Source organism: Panicum hallii, chromosome 2 (assembly GCF_002211085.1).
Source record: "Panicum hallii strain FIL2 chromosome 2, PHallii_v3.1, whole genome shotgun sequence".
In the NCBI taxonomy this organism is placed as follows: domain Eukaryota; kingdom Viridiplantae; phylum Streptophyta; class Magnoliopsida; order Poales; family Poaceae; genus Panicum; species Panicum hallii.
Window position 1 is genome coordinate 57,774,057 of NC_038043.1, and position 19,099 is coordinate 57,793,155.

General features: G+C 49.4%; 1 protein-coding gene and 1 non-coding gene across 3 annotated transcripts; both read right to left on the reverse strand.

Annotated features, from left to right (window-relative positions):
* Positions 1–11,106: 11,106 nt before the first annotated feature.
* TRNAR-UCG lies at positions 11,107–11,180 on the reverse strand. Its single transcript has one exon. It is a non-coding gene; the product is annotated as a tRNA-Arg (tRNA).
* A 244-nt stretch (positions 11,181–11,424) lies between these two features.
* On the reverse strand, positions 11,425–16,821 carry LOC112882204. Of its 2 annotated transcripts, none has more exons than XM_025947198.1 (5): positions 16,631–16,821; positions 15,218–15,270; positions 12,854–14,884; positions 12,447–12,630; positions 11,425–12,359 (listed from the first exon to the last, which is right to left on the reverse strand). In XM_025947198.1, the coding sequence occupies exons 1-5, from the start codon at positions 16,722–16,724 to the stop codon at positions 11,737–11,739; spliced, it is 2,985 nt and encodes a 994-aa protein (XP_025802983.1). In that variant the 5' UTR covers positions 16,725–16,821; the 3' UTR covers positions 11,425–11,736. The 2 variants fall into 2 exon arrangements, with proteins under 2 accessions (XP_025802983.1, XP_025802984.1); XM_025947199.1 differs by having other exon boundaries at positions 15,218–15,302; positions 16,631–16,761.
* Positions 16,822–19,099: the final 2,278 nt, after the last annotated feature.

Here is a 19,099-nt window from a genome sequence, read left to right on the forward strand (position 1 = left end):
GGCGGCTCTGTCCCTAGGGGTCCGGGAGCTCCTGGTCAAAGGGGACTCCCAACTCATCATCAGACAAGTCCGGGGGGAGTGTTGCTGCAACAACCCCCAGCTCGCAGCCTACCTCATTCATGTAAAGAGGCTGGAGAAGGACTTCGATGTGCTGGAACTGCAACATGTTCCACGCGAAGGCAACACAGCAGCTGATGCACTCTCCTCGAGCGCATCGACCCAGGCACCCGTGCCGGAGGGCGTCTTCCAGAGACGTCTGCTGAAGCCTTCCGCCCAGCCTGCCGAGCTGGGCGAGGGGGGCCGGACTAGCACCTCGAAACTAGCGGTCCCGGCGGTGCTCCATCCGTGGTGCCCGCCAAGGGTCGTGTGCTCCCTTGAGGGACCCGAAGACCTTAGGGAGCCACGCCCAGTTTCTCAGGAAGGTCCCGATGCATGGATCTCTAAGGTCCGGGACTACCTGAAAGATAATTACCTTCCTGAAGATCAAGCATCTGCTGAGCGCATTGTCCGGATGGCTAAGCGATACACAGTGGTAGAAGGGGATCTCTATCGCCGTGGCGCCAATGGCGTCCTCATGCGGTGCATCACCCAGGAAGTGGGCCGCGACTTGCTTGCGGAGATCCATGGAGGCGAGTGCGGAAGTCATTCTTCATCCCGCACGCTGGTTGGTAAAGCTTTCCGGCATGGCTTTTACTGGCCGACAGCACTCCAGGATGCAGCTGAGTTGGTAAGATCCTGCAAAGAGTGCCAGTTCCACGCAAAGCAAATACACACTCCAGCTCAGGCACTGCAGATGATTCCTCCCTCTTGGCCCTTTGCGGTATGGGGGTTGGATATCTTGGGACCTTTCCCTAGGGCCGTCAGCGGGTACCGGTACCTCTATGTTGCCATTGACAAATTCACTAAGTGGCCAGAGGCAACCCCAGTGGTCAACATCACCAAGGCGTCAGCAACTGCTTTTCTCAGGTCAATTGTATGCCGGTTCGGGGTCCCGAACCGGGTCATCACCGACAATGGGACCCAGTTCACGAGCCAGTACTTCCAGAAGTACTGTGAGGATATGGGCATTCAGCTCTGTTTCGCCTCAGTGGCGCACCCCAGGAGCAACGGCCAAGTTGAGCGGGCCAATGCCGAAATCCTCAGAGGGCTCAAGATCCGAACCTACTGTGACCTTGAGAAGCATGGCGCAAGGTGGATTGAAGAGCTTCCAAGTGTGTTATGGGGGAATCGGACCACACCCAGCCGAGCAACAGGGGAAACCCCTTTCTTCTTGGTTTACGGGGCCGAAGCGTGCCTTCCCCCGGAGATCACCATGGGCTCTCTGCGAGTCCGGTCTTTTGATGAGGAAATGCAGGAACAGGAGCGTCGCCAAGACGTGGACCTCGTCGACGAGCATAGGTGGCGAGCAGTAGTCCGCAACGCACGGTACAACCAAGCGCTCCGGCGCTACCACCAACGGTTCGTGCGAAGTAGGGAGCTCCGGGTCGGGGACCTAGTCCTAAGGCGAATCTTGAACCGGGAGGGTATGCACAAGCTCTCCCCCAACTGGGAGGGGCCCTTCAAGGTGACAAAGGTGTGCCGACCCGGATCTGTTCGTCTGGCAGCGGAGGATGGAATGCAACTACCCAATCCATGGAACATTGAGCACCTCCGTAAGTTCTACCCCTAGGACCTAGTTGAGAGGAATTTTTTCCTTTGTAATTGGTAGCCCCAACGTGCGGGCCAGGGCGGTGGAGGTCCGCCCTCGTAAACCCGGCCCCTGGCGTACGTCGCACAACTTTTCTGTGCCAATTCGTTAAGGAAAAAATTTGTTTCTCAATCTATCCTTGATATCTATGCAATTCTGTTTATCCCTGTTTTCCGTTGCCCTAACCCCCCCACGTGGTTTTTCGCATCTGTGCCATACGGCGCTCACCCTAAGTTGCTACGCTACGTCTCTGCCCGGGACCTCTGTTTCACAGGAGAAAAGGAACCGGACCCCTGTGAACTGGCTTCAGGGAGACGCGCTCGCCCTTTGCTGGGGTCCAGGGTTGTGTAGCCGCTTAGCCTGGTTCCGTACCCTAAGCCTGCACGCCCTGCCCTCCTAGGGTGAGCGCCGTTGTACCTCGAACCATGTACCAAGGGACCGGGACCCCTTTTAGCCCTCGAACATGGGTCCTAGAGCTCTGACTTGCTACGCAACTTAGGAGGACTCCGCTGGCCAGACCGGGAACCTGTGGGGACGTCTACTAAGTGTCGACCCTAAGTCATGTGCAGGACCTCGGTTCTATGGCAGCTAGTCCCGACCTATCGCGACTACCTCCCAGGGGGCCACGGGACCTCGGCGTGCCCAAAAGCACTTTGCAGATCGACAACCAGGAAAACAGCTAAGTTTTTCGCAAAAAGTAGACATATGGAATACTTAAACGCATTACTGAAAATGTGCACAACAATATAAAGTTATCTTACAATAACAAAAGTTATGTTACAAAAGAAATAACAAAAAGATACTAGCACTACTGCTCTGGTGGTCCGGAGGCACTCCCACTCTCTGCAGGTTCGGGACGTCGCCGGAGGCGGGCCGCGACCAGGTCCACTGCCTCCTGGACTCCTTCCCGCGCAGCGGCTGCCGTTGCCCGGAGGGGTCCGACCATGACGGGAGTCAGCTGGACGGCAAGATCATGGCAACGGAAGCTAGTGAGGATGTACTCCGCCATCTCCCGGGCAACTACTCGACCCTCTGCCTCCAGGAGGTCCTGGAGGCCGGCCTCCGCATCCTGTAGCCGCCTGGCGGTGGAGTCCAGCAACTGGAGTGCGGCGCCATATGGTGAAGGAGCCTTCGGTACCCAGATGGGGTTGGCCCCGAGCGCTTCTAGCAGAGGGTTCACCACACCAACCCATCTTGTTAATTGGTTGATGCCGGCGCGCTGCTTTGCCAGGAGCCCCTCCACCTTGGCCTCCCTCTCCTGGAGCGCTGCCTCGCATTCCTGGAGCCTCCGGTTCCCGGCTGCCAGCTCCTCCTCCACGGCCTCTTCCCGCTTCTGGAGCTCCTGCAGCCGGGCCACCTCCTCTGCTTCTCGGGCGGCCAGCTCTTCTTCCTTCTTTGCTGCCGCCGCCGCCTGATCCGCGAGGGCGGCCTGTTGCACCTCGGCCGTTGCAAACGCTTCCCTCGCCGCGTCTGCCAGCTCCCGGGCGGCCCGCTCCCTATCCGCCGTCGCCTCCTTCAGCCTCTCCACGGCGATCAGCCCCTGGAGAGCCTCTACTTCCCACCGTGTGGCCGCCTTCTCCCGCTGGAGCGCTGCTGCCTCTCGGTCGCGCGCCTGCTCCAGCTCCTCCTGCAGGAGCTCGCGCCCCTGTACGAGCTTGGCGCGCTCTTCGGCGTAGCGGGCGGAGACGGTGTTGATGCGGTCCCCCAGGCGAACCTCCCAGTCGGAGAGCCGCTGGCGCTCCGCCTCTAGCTTCTCCCACTCCCGGCACATGCCAGCCTCTCGCTCCTGTTGAGCTTGCTGGCATTTGGCTATGAGCCAGGGCAGTGGGACCTCCGCTGTGCTCGGGAGGAGGTGCCTTCCCAGCACCACCTCCGGTTCCTCCTCCTCCGCCGGAGGGGCGACGCCACTGGCAACTTCAGCGACCTCCGGAGCCGCTGCCTCCGCTGCCTCCGGTGTCGCCGCCTCCGCCGCCTCCGGTGCCGCCGCCTCCGCCGCCTCCGGTGCTGCGACCGCCGCTGCCTCTGGCCCCGCAGCCTCTGCCGTAGCAGCGGTCTCCTCAGCTACTGGCTCAGCTGGCAAAGGCCCGACCTCGGCGCCCGGCGCTGTTGCCGGTGCCTCAGCCGTCGCAACGGGCCTGATCGCCTCCTCCTGGGGGGCGGCTTCGGGTCGTGGCGGTGTGGTGACCTCCGGCTCCGGACCTCTGGGTCCGGAGGCTTCTGGAGCTGCCCCTGGCGGAGGCCCTGCTGGAGCCGACGCCGAGGACTCTGGCGCTGGCTGGGGGCCGGGTCCCCTAGTTGGAGCATCTGAAGATTGCGACCTGCCGGATAACCAATATGGTTAAAGACCAGAAGCCAAAAGAAATAATGAAAAACTCTGAGGAAGCTGCTTACGCGTAGTCGCACCACTCCCATCTGCCCCCGGCGGCTGGGGGGACCTTCCTCCCTGCCGAGGACCCCCCGGACCTTTGGTGGGAGTCCCCGGCCATCGGAACCTCTGATGGCGGCGGTGGGGACTGTGGCTTGGCATTGGGCGGTGGTGGTGGAGTCGCTGGACGCTGTCCTGGTGGTGGTGGAGGAGGAGTCTGCTGCCTCGGGGAAGACCGACGCGCCTCCTCCGGTCCCCTCTCCGTCTGCCGGCGTTGTGGCGGAGGTGGTGGAGCTCCACTCTGCTCCTCTGCCCCCGCCGTCCTCTGGCGTTTGGGCGCCGGCTCCCCGACGAAAGAGCCGTCGCCACGCTGGAGCCTCCGGGATTTTGACCCCTCCGGGTGGTCTTTCTGCCGGTGCTCTGGCGCCGGCGCCTTCTCCTTTCCTCTCCCGCTGGGGGCCGGACCTCTGGGCCCCGGCTCCCCGGGACCTTCGTTGGCGCGTTGCTGGCGGTCCGGTGTGGCACCAGGGATCTGGAGCCCGCGGTTGGGGTCGCCCCCCAGTTGCCGGACCGCCAGGCCGCCCTCGTCCAGGGTCGGCATCGACGCCAGGACCGTTGACCGCAGTGCCTGGTCCTCGCACAGGGCCTTCACCCCGCTCGGGAGGACCAGGGACTCTGAAACAAACACCTCGCCGGTCATCGCCCGGATCGCCGCCTCCAGCTCCGCCCTGGTGAAGTCGCCGCCGGGCCCGCGCGCGATCCTGCAGCAGTCGTTTAGCCCCGTGTACACGTAGGCCATCCGGGACCGCTGCTGCAGGGGGGCGATGCGCCGCTTCAGGAAGTCGCCCAGCACCATCATAGAAGTCAGGCCGCTCCTTGCCAGCTTCTTGATCCAGTACAGCACCGGGTCGAGCTCCGAAGGTATTGTCGGCCTGGCCTTCCAGGTGCTCCGGTCGCTCTGGGGGCCCCCCGTCGGCAGTTTCCAGGCGGTCGTGGGGGTCGGTTACCGCAATGACCCAGCCTTCGCGCCAGTCCTCCCACTTGGAGCTGGAGAAAGCGGCGATGTAGGAGCCCGCCATCCCGTGCCGGAGCTGGAAGTAATAAGCGCCAATCTCGCCGCGCTTCTTCCCGGTCCCAACCAGGGAGTAGAAATGTTTGAAGATGGTGGTGCAGGGGCGCACCCCCACGAACATCTCCATGAAGTGGGCGAAGACCGCCGCGAGGAGAACGGAGTGGGGGGTGAGATGATGAAGTTGGAGGCCAAACTCCTCCAGGAGCAGAAGGAAGAAGGAGGAGATCGGAGGAACCAACCCGCACATAATGTACGAATTGAAAAGGATGAACTCCCCCGTGGCAAGGTCGCGGAGGGGAACCTGGCCGGCCCTGACCTTCCCGGCGTTCGCCGGCGCGGTCCACCCCAGAAGGCGCCGCACCGCGTCCAACTGTTCTTGGCTCTGGAAGCGGCGCGGGAAAGGAAGCGAAGCCATGGTGATTTTTGGGGTGGATTGCGAAGGTGCAAGGAAGAGAAAGGAAGCCGATCGCGAGAAGGGATGCGGAGACGAAAGGGCGCTACGGCGTCTGTTGTTGGCAAGAGCGAAAAGGTAGCCGTTCCCTTCGGCGCATACCTTTTATGCAAAAGGCTGCTCCCACCTTAGCGTCCTGCGGCGACCGAGGAGAAGTCGAGCGGTCGCCAGCGCCGCCTTCCCCTTCCCTCACACTCTATGACCAGTGGGCTCGGGCCCACCAGTCATTGGCGTGCGTGCTGGAGGGTCGTGGGAAGGGCAGAATCCGAACCGCCCGAGCCGCGCGATGGGCTCGAATAAGATAAGAATCTGAACCGTCTGATGCGCACGGTGCGTGCGGAGGACGGGCCCCTCGGGGATCCCGCTACGGGCGAAAAGGACATCCATGCCCTCGCCCGGCGGGAACGAGCTGTCCACCCGGCGCGATGCTGGGATTTGGCCCCACCTGCGGGTTCATCCCTCTCCCAAGGTGGGCCCGGGGGCCTCTGTCGGTGCATACAGATAGGGGTATTTCCCGCTAGGGTGTCCAGGCCTTTGGCTCCTCATAATCCATGCTCCCCCTCGCCTCTGGGTCACATGGCATACGGCCTCCGGGCCTGACAGCTGGGGCCGCGGTCTCCGGACCCTCCCCCGGCCTCCATGAGGTCCGAGGTCTCTGCACACCCAGGTGGGCAGGAGAGCTCTCGGGTAGCCCCTGCGGACCCGGCCTCCCCTGGGAGGTCCGGGGCCGCCACGTGTGATGACCGGACTATCACAGGCCAGCCCGCTCCGACCGGTCTCGGCGGCCCCGGGCCCCCCTTTCCCCGGGAAGGGGTCCGGTGCCGCCATGTGTTGCCCAGCGGGAGGGGCGGGGCTAGCCCCGCCGCGTGCCTGCTGCTGGAGGCCCCTTGCGGGTCGCCTCTCCACCTACCAGCATTTAATGCGGTAACTGTGTCGGGCGCGCCAAAGTCAAAAGGTGCGGCCTGCCACTGACACACGGGGCAGGTAAGCTGACACCACGGTAAGCCCGCCTGATCTGAAGGCGGCGCGTCGTATCACCGTGCACAGTGCGCGGGCTGTGTGCTGTCCCGTCACGGCGCTGCGCGCGTGATGATGGCCTGTAATAGGCGAGCCACGGCGTGCGCTGTAACAGTGCATGAGCGACGGGTCAGCGCTGCTTCACCGCCTGACGGGAGGTTCCATCCCAACAGTGACAGCACGGCTACACTGTTGTGCAGCGCTGACGTCGGACACTATGCAAGACAAGGCTGTACACGGCCATATCCTGGCTGTGGATACGCACATCAACTTCTCGATCGAGAGGACTACGGAGAGGAGCTGGAGATGAAGATCTCTATATCTCTCATAGAACAGGCTCCTGTAGGCCGGACCCACATGTCGGGGTCCCGCTCAGTGTAAGCACTCCCCTTGGACTATAAAAGGGAGAGTGCACTCGTTAGAAAACGGGGGGACACACACACGAACACAAACTAAGGTGCATCCATGCTTACACAATCAATACAACTCCAAAGTGGACGTAGGGTATTACGCTCCGGCGGCCCGAACCACTCTAAATCTTCGTGTCTTTCCTGCGTTCATCTGTCCACCGATCGAGCGCTCCTAAGTCTCCTCCAAACCCATCCTTAACTAGGATTAGGCGGGTGCTTTCCGCCACCCGGCTTGAGAATTCCTCCGACAACGAGTGTGTGATTTTGTATCTCTCCTTGATGGTTAGCATCTCAAATAAGCACTTTGACACCTTAATGCTATCCATTCGCATCCCTCTTAATAGTACGGTGTTTCCTAAACTCAAATTTAAAATATAAAATAAATAAAGATCTTCTTTCAAGCCTAACACCATTTTTTAAGCAAATTTGGCGTCTTTTGTTGATCTTTTTTATTTCATTGAATTTTAACCTGTCCATAGCTCGATAAACTTATTAACTCCTTAATTTTGTATGTCATCAACATCAAAATCCACTTAGCGGCCAAATGCACTTTCAATCTTCTCCCTTTTTGGTAATTGATGATAACACAATTAAGGCTCACAATAAATTCAATAAAATATTTTGAATTCAATCATATGGTTTAACTCCCCCTAATATGTGCATTCATCAAGATAAATTCAAAAATAGCCTCAAATGTCATTTGCACATATTAAAGAAGATTTCTTCTACACAATTGCATTCGTAGGGTGCAACGTGCGATAAATATTATCGTGATGTATATGACAAGATATATCACATTAATAAGGTGGAAATAAACAAGCACCAAGTCATGAGAAATACATACACATGCATATGTAAGAAATGTATTATTTTCATAATAAATGGTGATTATGCATGATGCCATGTGTGAGTTTTTCTTGCTTAAGGTTTTCAAACACCTAGGATGTTACAGTGGTACAGGCTAAAAAAAGATTAAACCCACAAATTGAAAATTTGTGTCTATCCTACTATTTTCTCACAGATCTTTGCAACATCTTCAAAATAATCATTTTAATGTTACTCCATCATATACCTTCACAAAAATAGCTTTTAGTGGGAGTTTTTGACACGAAAAATAAGAATTTTCATGGGAGTTGTTAATGCCTCTCTTGAAAATGACACGCTCCTCACAAAATCTCCTCCGTTTTGAAGTAGCGAGCATAGCCTGATATGAATGTATGATTATGTATTTTTCAGGCCTGAAACTATGCAATTCCAATCAGCATAATTTTGATTTTTGATTGAGATTATATTTCCTGTTCCTGCTGCAATACATGAGTATATTTACTAGTAAATAACTATATATCTTTTATACACCAGGTGCATTTATATATAAAATACACCCACCCTCTCAGCCCTCTAAATTGCAACTAGTTCACCCTCGTAAAATGAACATGTATGGTCATGTCGGGTGGCAACTTGAAACTATTGGGACTGCTTGTAGTTGCAACCGGTTCAATTTTCCAGTTGCAAGTTTGCAACCGCAAGGTAGATGCATTACACTGAGAATTTATCTTGTTGTATTTAAGTCTCACTGAATAAATACAAACAACATATAAAGTAATATGGAGCAATAGTGTTCTCTGTGCAAATATAGTGCGCTGTGTGTATATATATATATATACAGATCAATTGAGAAAAAAAAAGATGACATGGGAGATCAATTGCAAGAAAAGAAAAGAAAACGAATATAGGAAGGAGGAAGCTGAGAAGTATATAGTATATTAATTACAAGGGCTGTAGAATTAATAAATTAACGGTGAACTAAATAATATAATAGACCACCTAGCTAGGCAGCAGCAGCAGGGTCGCATGCGCAGGGAAGAAGGCGAGTGAGCAGCTGGGACAGCACCTTGCCTGCTTTGGCTTTCCATCTATTGGTCTGCTTGCTGCTGCAGGTTGCACCGACAGCTGCTGCCGCCATGTGGTCGTCGTCAGTCTTGCGGCGCCGGAGCAGCACGGCGTCGAGGAGACCTCCTCGGCTTGCCACGGCCTCCGCCTCATCCTTGGTGGCAAAGACGTAGCTCTTGAGGTATGCTTGCCGCCTCCGCTGGGCCGCGTCGCCGTCCCTCCCGGGCGTCTTGTCGGCGATGGAGCGCAGGAACTCGGCGTCGGACGCCGGCCCGTAGCAACGCCGAGCATGAGTCCGCCGCCTCACCCTCACCTGCACGGCGTCCTCGGCGCACGACACCTGCTTGCACGACACCATCATCGATATACTAGCTCTCTTGATGTCTCGACGACGATCCACACATCAAATGAAGGACAATCTACTCATGGAGTTGGACGACTCATCGAAGCTAGGAGCGCCTGCTCACCTAATTAAAACGCTCATTAATTGGACTACTTGTCAGCTACCACGTAAGGTAGCAGTCCACATCATCGTCTTTAGCTTGATGCGATCTCTCTCAACTATTTTTTTTCTTATAATTGATCTCCAATGTTATATATCCCTTATTTTCAACTGATCTTGATCTGCATTTTGCGCACACCGCTACATCGTCCGATATATATGAAGCTGCCACTGAACCAAAAAATTTAAAAACACACTGTATTTGCAGAGAGACAGAGAGCACTATTACTCCGTACTACTTTATATATAAAGTCGTTCGTATTTATTTAGCAATGCTAAAATATAACAAGGTACACATATCGCCGACTACATTAGAGTCGGTAAAAGTGCTTGTAGCGATGCACTATCGGTCGGTATGGACTTATATTTCGGGGCTAACGATTCATCAATAATATTCTACTTCTAACGACTCACCTCTGAAGGTATTTCGGGGCTGTGGTACAGTGTTAGTGCAATGCCTTTGCAGTTGCAACTAGAAGATTGAATCAATTGCAACTAGACCGAACTGTCCTAGCCCAGTTCCAATTTGATGTGACCATATATTTATATTTGAGGCTAAACTAGTTGCAATTTGGAGTACTACGAGGGTGGGTGCACTATTCTGTAAAACAAAATACTGCATTATGATGTGCAGTTAGCAAATATACTCATTAGGCACAAGAGCCATAGCCTTAATCATATTAGGCTAATGCTTACTACCACTTTTGCGAGGAGCGTGCCATTTTTTATGAGACGAATTAACAACTCCCATGAGAAGATACTTCTCGTGAAGGTATATTATGGACTGCCAATAAAATGATTATTTCAAATCACATCACAGGCATAATAATCTTTTTTTAAGGAACAGTCGTAATAATCTTCAGCCATGAGCATGCGTCTCTACATCTCAATCATAATAATCTCCGCCCGTAGATTAAACACATACACACACACAAATCGTGGCCTCCACCAAGCTAATTAATTAAGTTAACTAGAAAGCGGGCCGTGCCAGCCGCAAGTTATAAAAGCTAGCCGCACCGCATGCAGCAGATGATCGCATTGAGTTAAAGAGAGATGGCCGCCAAAGGCTATATATATGTGTTATCATCGATCGCCTTTGTTTCTTTTTGTAAACCAATAGCTTAACAACAACATCAAGAGAGCCACTGCCTGTCGTGCGTGTGTATCTTATTACGTAGGACGTATCTGACCGAACAAAAGGTATGTACAAGATGTATATGATCATACTAGACTATCTGTGATAATATATACTTTAAGTATGTGATTATACATGGAGATCATACATGGAGTATATGGACATGCTTATTTTTATATAATAGTACTAATATATAATCATGATATATTTAAAAAATAAGGATATTTTTAAAACTTTTCGTACATATCCCTTTGAAGTATCTTAGAATTAGTATACGAACATACTCAAAATGATAAAGTGAATATATATACGGTCAGTGAGAGTAGCTACATGTGAATGTATAAAACTTGTCCCGTATGTATATATATATATATATATATATATATATATATATACTAGTACGATATATTGATATAGATGATAACAATGAGTAGCGGATCGAGAGAGTAGAGACAATTGGTATGCGTAAGTCATTGTATATATCATGCCTTATACCAGGGCACTCTTCAGAAAAAAAAAACAAGGCTCGATAATCCGTGGAGTCGAACCACCCTAAACCCTAAACTGAAAAAACAATCGACCACAGTGGGAGTCGAACCCACGACCTTCTGATCCGAAGTCAGACGCGCTAATCCACTGCGCTATGCGGTCGCCTCACGCCTAACCATGCGTCCGCCTCCACCTGTTACAATGCAGCTATGCTAGGAGAATGCAGATGGCCTTTGGCTCTTTGCCGCCCAGAACAGAACAGTACGAATTAAGAGCCAGTTTGGTAGAGCTTCAACTATCCTGATTCTCTGTGAGAGCTAATTCTTTAAGAGAAGTAATTCTGTGGCTGAAGGTGATTCTCTTTGATTCTCTAGCATGAACTTTTAAAATCAGGATGGAGAACCACTTCACAGAATCAGGAGAAGCTACTTTCTTTTTTTCAGCTCCCAGCCTCTTAGTTCATTTCAGAGAATCACTCCACAAAATCAGCAAAGAATCACTCCTCTCTGGAAAAATGTTTGGCAGAGCTCTTACTGGATTCAGCAGAGAATCAGCTCTGGGAGCTCTGCCAAACTGACCCTAACATCACTCATCGTACCAGTAACACAAGGCTATATATGACCTATATATGGAGTTGCTGGGAAATCAGCGTATAGAATAATACCCTATCACATTACATGTCAGAGGATAGGAGCACTGGTGCTTTGGACTTTACCAGTCACAGCAGCAGCTCGGCTACTTCTTCAAGGAGATCCGCACCCAGCATGCTCTCCAGCTCTCCCGCAATTTGATACGTGACATCTTCGCAGTCCAACCACCCTACACCCATCAGCCTTTCCTCCTGGAAGCATTCTGCTTCCCGCCGTTGTTGGCACACCCTTTCCCACACATGGTCCGAAACCCCCTCTTTACCCATTCTTTTGGACTGCCACTTCTTCCGCATCCCACTGTCTGTCAGAGAAGTGACCACACCCATAAGGGCATCATTTGTCAGATCGAAGAGGAGCCTCCTATCAGATTGAGGCCACAGGATGTACTTCCCGTACTTTTTTTCTAGGCTCTCATAAACATCACTGCCCGCAGGAGCAGGATACTCCCACAAATAGCATGCATTCAGTAGAAAATCCTGCTCATCGCACTGAATACCCAGACAAGTGAGAATGTCAAGGACATAGGCAAAATCTCTTTCATCTGCATCCCAAAAGGTGTCGGACATTTGACCAGCCTCATTACGTGGTTTGCAGCTGGCAGAAATTCCATCATTGCTCGACAGAGCCAGCTCGGTTTCATCATCATTGTATGTGGCTTCTATCTTGAGAAGCCGAAGTTGCATCCTCAGCTCTGCAACAACCAAACAGAACAAAACTCAGCAATCAGATACATAATGACAGGAAAATAAATCACCAACTGAGAATTTGGCCTCCTTGCCTTGCAGATCTGCGCTTATTTTCTCAAAGCCTCCTGAACAGCCATCTTCCGCGCCCAAGGAAGATTCAAAAACTGACACTGGTGGCTGATCATCTTCGCGTGAGCTCACGTGAGACACTGACTCTTCCGTAGGATTGGAGGTGAATGCATGACCCACGCATTGACCAAGCACATGTTCCTCAGCCTGAATGCAGCATAAAAATCATCAATCCATAAATCATTCCTCAAGATTTTTTTTTGATAAAAAACAATAGCATAGATTCACAGACAAATATGGAACTTCAGTACTATCATGCAAGGGTGCTTACAGAATTAAGATAAATTGCACCTCATAAAAATCATGTACCGTTTTCAATAGGTTGTTTAAGCATGTTCAGTACAAACTGAGTAGCATGAAGTTGAAGTACCTCGTTTGCAGAGTCGTTGGGGCTAGGGGAAACAATATGGTCATCTAGCACCCACGTTGACTCTTGATGCATCACCAGGTTCCCTGAAACAGAAGGCTGGTCCTCATCTTGCCATTCTGGAACCACGTAGCTGCTATCCAAATAGCATTCTGCACTTAAAAAATGTTTGGAATTTGCAGGCTGTACAAGTCTCTCTTCAGATGAATCTGGCACAGAAACACTGCAAGCCGGTTCTTCAAAATTCACATTTATCTCACATTCAGTAACCATACTTTCATCTCCATCCAGCGATGGCAGATCACTTTCATTGCAGTGAGTTGATGTCCTGACCAGTGATCTCATTGGTCTTCCATGAACTAGCTCATCTTCAGAATTATTATGTGCCACAATGAATTGGTCTTTGAGTACAGAGAACTCACCAAGCCTAGATTTTTCTTTTCTGCGGGTCATCTTCAGGCTCTTTTGGGTAATGGATGAAGAAGGAAGAGACTTCAACCTTGTCGAATTGCACACATTCTCATCTTTCCAACCATCATTGCTGCTGATACCAAGAGGATAACCGCACAACCCTGGCATTCCATCCCTATGCAACTCTCCCTTTGGGCATTTGCAGCAAATTGATGATCCTGAAGTAAATCTTGATACCTCATTGTCAGAGAGGGTAAGCATGTCCCCTAGTGTACGGAATGAATTAGCATCTTGTGATGGGTGCTGATATTGGTTAGTTATCTTCCATCTATAAGAGAGGCGTCTTTTTGCTTCCTTCCTAATCGATGTTTTAGTTGAATATGCTGGGGAATGACCAGAGTTGGGACCGTCCCAAGCATCATGGCAACGATTTGATCTTTGACATGCCTCCGAACTCTTTAGCTTTGCCATGGATGATAATAAAGATGCTTGTGCATCACAGCTAAATGGCCCAATATCTGGACTGAATATCCGGTTTCCACTTATGCCTCCCTTTACAGCTCTCGTCATTTCTTCTGTGACCTCACAGGCAATTTCTATTGACCCTTGGCCACCACGGCCTAACACATCAAATTTTCCTGTTGGCATCTGATACATGTATTCTTCTGTATGTCGACTCTGAGCAGCACTGCCGTAATCAAGGGTTGCTTTGGACTTTCTGTAACTAGACTGAAACATTTCATGTGTTAGTGGAAATGCTCCTTCCATGTTTTCAGTTTTGCCGAGGCATGGCTTCAAGACGACAATGCGAGTAGGAGAACAGTGTGTGTCAGTCCTTTCCTTGAAGCTTGACCTTGGAAATTTCTGTCTGAAAGAACTAGTGTTCTCTTGAGGAGGTTGACTAGAATGGTTAGCACAAGGATTCGTTGGAGAATGCTTCACTCCTTTTGGTGCACGACAACACCTTTTAGTATCTTCTGATGGATAAATAACATCTGCATCAACAAACTTATTTCTTCTGGATGGTTTCAACACGGTAATACGGTTTACAGCAGAGAATGGAGAACAACTAATATCAGTAGAATCTTTCGTGGGAAAATGGTTGGATTTTTGAAGAAATTCCAACAAAAGATCTTTATTCAATACCAATGCCTCAAGTGCACCATCGAACTCTTTCGATCTCTTACAAGATTTCTTAGTTGAAAGACGCTTTGCATCCATAAATTTCTGCCTCACGAAATTCATCTCAGCACTGTTAACTTTGTTTGGTCCAGAACAGATGTTTGTGCATCCAGAACTTAGGCTCTGAGTCTTCATCCTTGCAGACTCCATAACTTCGAAAACATCTTTGAATTCTGGAATCTGATCAGTGCTTCTCTTATGTGGAACATCTCCAGAGAAACCATATTTGTCACAATAACTCCCAGCCGACATGAACTGTGAACAGATCCGGCACGTACTGTGGCTACGGTCTCCAAATGAAGGCATTGTGTCAAGGCCCATCAGCCTTCCTACAATACTTGGTGATGCATGCCTGACATCTCCTGAGACTTCATCATCTACCAGCATCTTCATTGGGGTGCTGCCCACACTTATGGATGAACAAAGCTTGTCCCCACCAAACTGACAGAATAAAAGAAAACCACACATCTGAAACTATTAGTTTCGCTCTTGAAATGACAAAGCGCATTCAATAAGGCATAGCGTCATCAGCAGAAAGATTACAGTGATTACAAAGCATTTGACCAGAACCTACACACTACATGAGTTAGCCTGGTTCATGACATGCTGTGTAAGCAAGATTGACTAGCAAAAAAATGCATGCATGCTTAACGAAGTTTAACTAGCTCTGGTGCCCTGCCAGCAGCTATTTTCTTAAGGTTTGGAACTCTGTGCAAGCTACATCCCATAGGATAGAAGTATCAGAGGCTTTGAAGATAAGAATGCACCACTCACCAATGAATCTGGAAGTATTCTGGCTGCTCCTTGTTTCCTGGAGGATCCGGCCTCTGAACCAAAGATCATTTATGGAATAAATAAACTGTGGGTCATAGTTCAGAGTGGCCAAAAGAACAATGCACAGAGTAAGCATCGTGGATGCACTTCACAAAGAACTAATTTCATCATCAAAGAAGATATTAAAGAGCAGGGACAGAGGAATCAGTTTCGTCCTGAACTAAGTGGAAGTGGAACACTTGCATATTAAACAAACGTTGCACTCAGCACACCAACTTAATGGAAAACAAACAGTGTCAATCACTGCACGGGGGAAATAGTATGCCCAATATAACCAACAAGAGTAAGATAACCAGAGCAAACGATGTATGAGGATTGTCACCCATTTGAATTTGCAAGCAAAAACAACTGAAGATATCATCCCATTCCAACCCACCTTGTGAAGATGAACTTTTCATCTTTCATATAAACTAATCCTCTAGTAATTGTAGCAGAATTTTCCACAGATCAAGTTCCGATTTTATAGACACGGTGCATGTGAAGATGAGAACGATTAGTAACTGATGGGTATTGGATGCAGTAGCCAAGGAGTCCAAGATAGAGCCTATCTACAGCCATCCAACGCATACAAGCAGCATTGTATAGTACAAACATGGATCCGACACAAGGACCAGGCAAACTGAACTTTTGCTATTAGTTTACTACTTCAAACAATGTAATTCAACCCAACAAGTAAACTATCTTTTGAGAATGCTAATATGACTCTCAACTTTATTTACTGATAAGAACAAAATCCTACTTGTGTGTGAACCTTCGCGGTGCCTAACCAACATGTGAGGAGTGCAACGTGACATAATCTGTACCAGCATTTGACCTTAAAAAGGGTGCCATGTTCCGTCTTTCAGGAATAGTTTAAGTATGGGCCAAGAGGCCCGGCGCAAGAATCCAAAGCATATGACTCTGTCTGTAGAGATAAGGTGGTTATGCAGGCTGTATTTACCTGGAACAAGAAACGCCACGAACAAGGCAATTCAACTCAAAGGGAACACTACATTGCTTTTATGAGGAGAAAGCAAAGAGAGTTTTCACAGGGAAAAGAAGAAAACAGAAAAAGGGGGACGAGAAAGGCAAACTTTTTTGCACAACATAGGAGATGTGGAGGGGTAAGAAGCCTGAACAAAAGAAGGGGGCTCGAAAAGAGATGAAATCCAGAGCAAGCAACGAGCTTCGCTACGAATTCAGCGGAGATCCTGATCGTCGTATGTACTCGCAATCGAATAGATCGAAGGTTAGAAGAAAGGAAAGGGAAATCCATTCCTGGAGCTGGAAACAAACCTAAACGGCTAAACCTAGGCTAACACTGGAAGAGAGAGGAGAGATGGAAGGCGGGTAAGGGAAGGAGCACTAATATACCGTTAGCGAGATGGGGATCGGCGACGAGACTGGGATGGAGGCCATGGTCGTCGCTCCCCTGCGATCTACCGCGGTGGCGAGTGTGCCCCGGCATCTCGCGAGCAGCCGAGCAATCTCGCCGGGGACGGGGCGTGGGGCAGGGGCTTTGCTTACCTACTCCCTGTTGCTGTCTGTGCCTGTGTGTGTGTGGGCTCTGGCTGCAAGATGAAGACAAGGGAGAGGGCTGGGAAAGCGAAAGCTGCCACAGAAAGGGCTGCGGCTGCCCGCCCGGACCGCTGGATTTTCCAGTCTCAGCCATCCGATGCAATCCAACCCTTTTTACACAAAGGAATACAGTACATTAGTACAACTAGAACCTCAGGCGCGCTTCGCCCTATCATAACTAACATAACTCCATATAACTAACATAACTCTAACAATATAGCTAATAATTAATTAAAAGCACCTACTTAAAATTTTATTCAAAAGTATGTACTAATTTAGCAATGCTTTGCTAAGGTCATATTTCCCTTTTCTATTCTCAAGAGTCAATTCATTACAAATATTTTAAATAGCATCTGGTGTAAACTTTGATGGAGTTGTGATGATAAACAGAAGATCTGCTAGTAATTATGCAAAATAGAGTTGCATGTTCCTATTAACATCTACGCTATAGTAATGATAAGAATGTAACAAGTCATAATAAATATTATACGGATGATGCCAACTGCAACGTATAACAGTTCACCATAATAAAAAGATTTGCTCCCTAACCCCAAATACATTACAACATATATAAAGGACAACATAGGACATAAAATAGAGTAAAAACTTGCATTACATATCAGGAGGGATAAAACAAGACATGAGTACATAAGCAACTGATTTTCATCCCATGCGTCTAGGTATTCAATTCTAGGATTGGATGCCTGTTACCATAGTTGCATACATACATAATTAGAAAATTCACTGAATTTGGAACCAATTAATCAAGCACATAGCAACAAAATCGAGAACACAGTAGCAAAATCAATTTTCCTCACTGCTTCCATCTTCCCTATGCAGACCAGCACCACGCAGCAGCAAAATTGGTTCTTTTGACTGTTCCCATGGATCTCACTTGGCGGGCAGCGCATGCTGGTTGGGTGCGGCTAGCACGGGGAAGGCGGCGGAGCAGGCGGCTCAGCAGGGAGTGGGAAGGCGGGACCCACGCTGTGGGCAAACGGCCGTGCGCCCGTGCGCGAATAGGTAAACCCGTCCAGGCCGGGTGACGCGGCGTACTGCGAGTGCAGCGGCACGCAGAAAACCCTCACTCACGAGAACGTGATAAATCAAGAAAAACACCATCTATATATTAACTTTTAAAAACTCACTTAGCAGAGGAGACCATTTTTGGACAGCTGCCTCCTTTTAGTTTCCTTCCGTTGCTGGAGGAAGTCCCTGTATTCTAGAAAAAAGAGAAATACTAATAATTTAGGATGGAGAGAGTAGTTAATTAAAAATAGAATTGAAGCTTTAATAGTGCATTATTTTTATTTTTTTTCATATCATCAAATTGAAATACTTATTCAAGATCTAAAAGCACATGCTAAGCAAATTTGATCACACATCAAAACACTAACGTGCAAACCGCAAAGCTAATCTCCTTGCAGTAACTGAAAAAATAGGTTTGACTGGTTTCGAAAAAGATCAGACCGGTACCTAGAAGAGGTCAGACCAATTTTCTCAAGCTTTCACCAAAATCGATCATCCTAATAGGATAACAGCCATGCTTACATGATGAAAGCTGGCTAGATTTACGAGCCAACAAGCAAACAATAATCATTGCACTTACATGGTGTGAAGAACGACTAGTTTACGAAGAAGGTCGTCAAAACTCTCACACCGGGTAAGACACAGTCAAACCTTGTGCATCGCTGGGTTTCCCTAGGTTAGTCAGCAAGCTTAGGGAACTATCTTTGGTAGTGGAGAACAGTTGATGAATACAATGAGGTAGGAAGAGAGATTAGGGATTATGAACAAAAATGTAAACCCATAATGTTTGGTTCGACTAGGATGGACCCTCAACCGGCTGTGACCCTTTATATTTATTTATAGGGTTGAAAGATCTTTTCTTAGCTTGGATATCATTTACAATGCAAATCATGTACGAATCTCCAAATTATACTAGGATTCATGAATGTCATATATGCAAAACCGGTCTGACCAGGTTGAAGATATTTTTGAAGCCACAACTCTATCATCCAAATTTCAAATTGTACCTTCTATGTATGCATTCTGATCGGTTCGACAAGTGCTACGCAATGGTGAGATCCAATTTTGCACTGCGACAATGTTACCATCTGATTTTAGGAAACAAGTCAAGCCAGTTTGCCCAGATTATCCAACAAATCTAATTGGTGTCAATTTTTTACCATCAAAACACGCCCCTATTTTTCTCGCAAAGCTTACATGTTAAAAATTATTCTTTTGGACCAAAATCTATCTAAT

Bases quoted from the DNA above. Each gene is read 5' to 3' on its own strand.
- LOC112882204 (XM_025947198.1), bottom strand. From the start codon at position 16,724: ATGCCGGGGCACACTCGCCACCGCGGTAGATCGCAGGGGAGCGACGAC. The intron at 12,631-12,853 runs GTACTTCAACTT...TGCTGCATTCAG, and splicing joins CCAACGACTCTGCAAACGAG to GCTGAGGAACATGTGCTTGG. The intron at 12,360-12,446 runs GCAAGGAGGCCA...TGGTTGTTGCAG, and splicing joins AATAAGCGCAGATCTGCAAG to AGCTGAGGATGCAACTTCGG.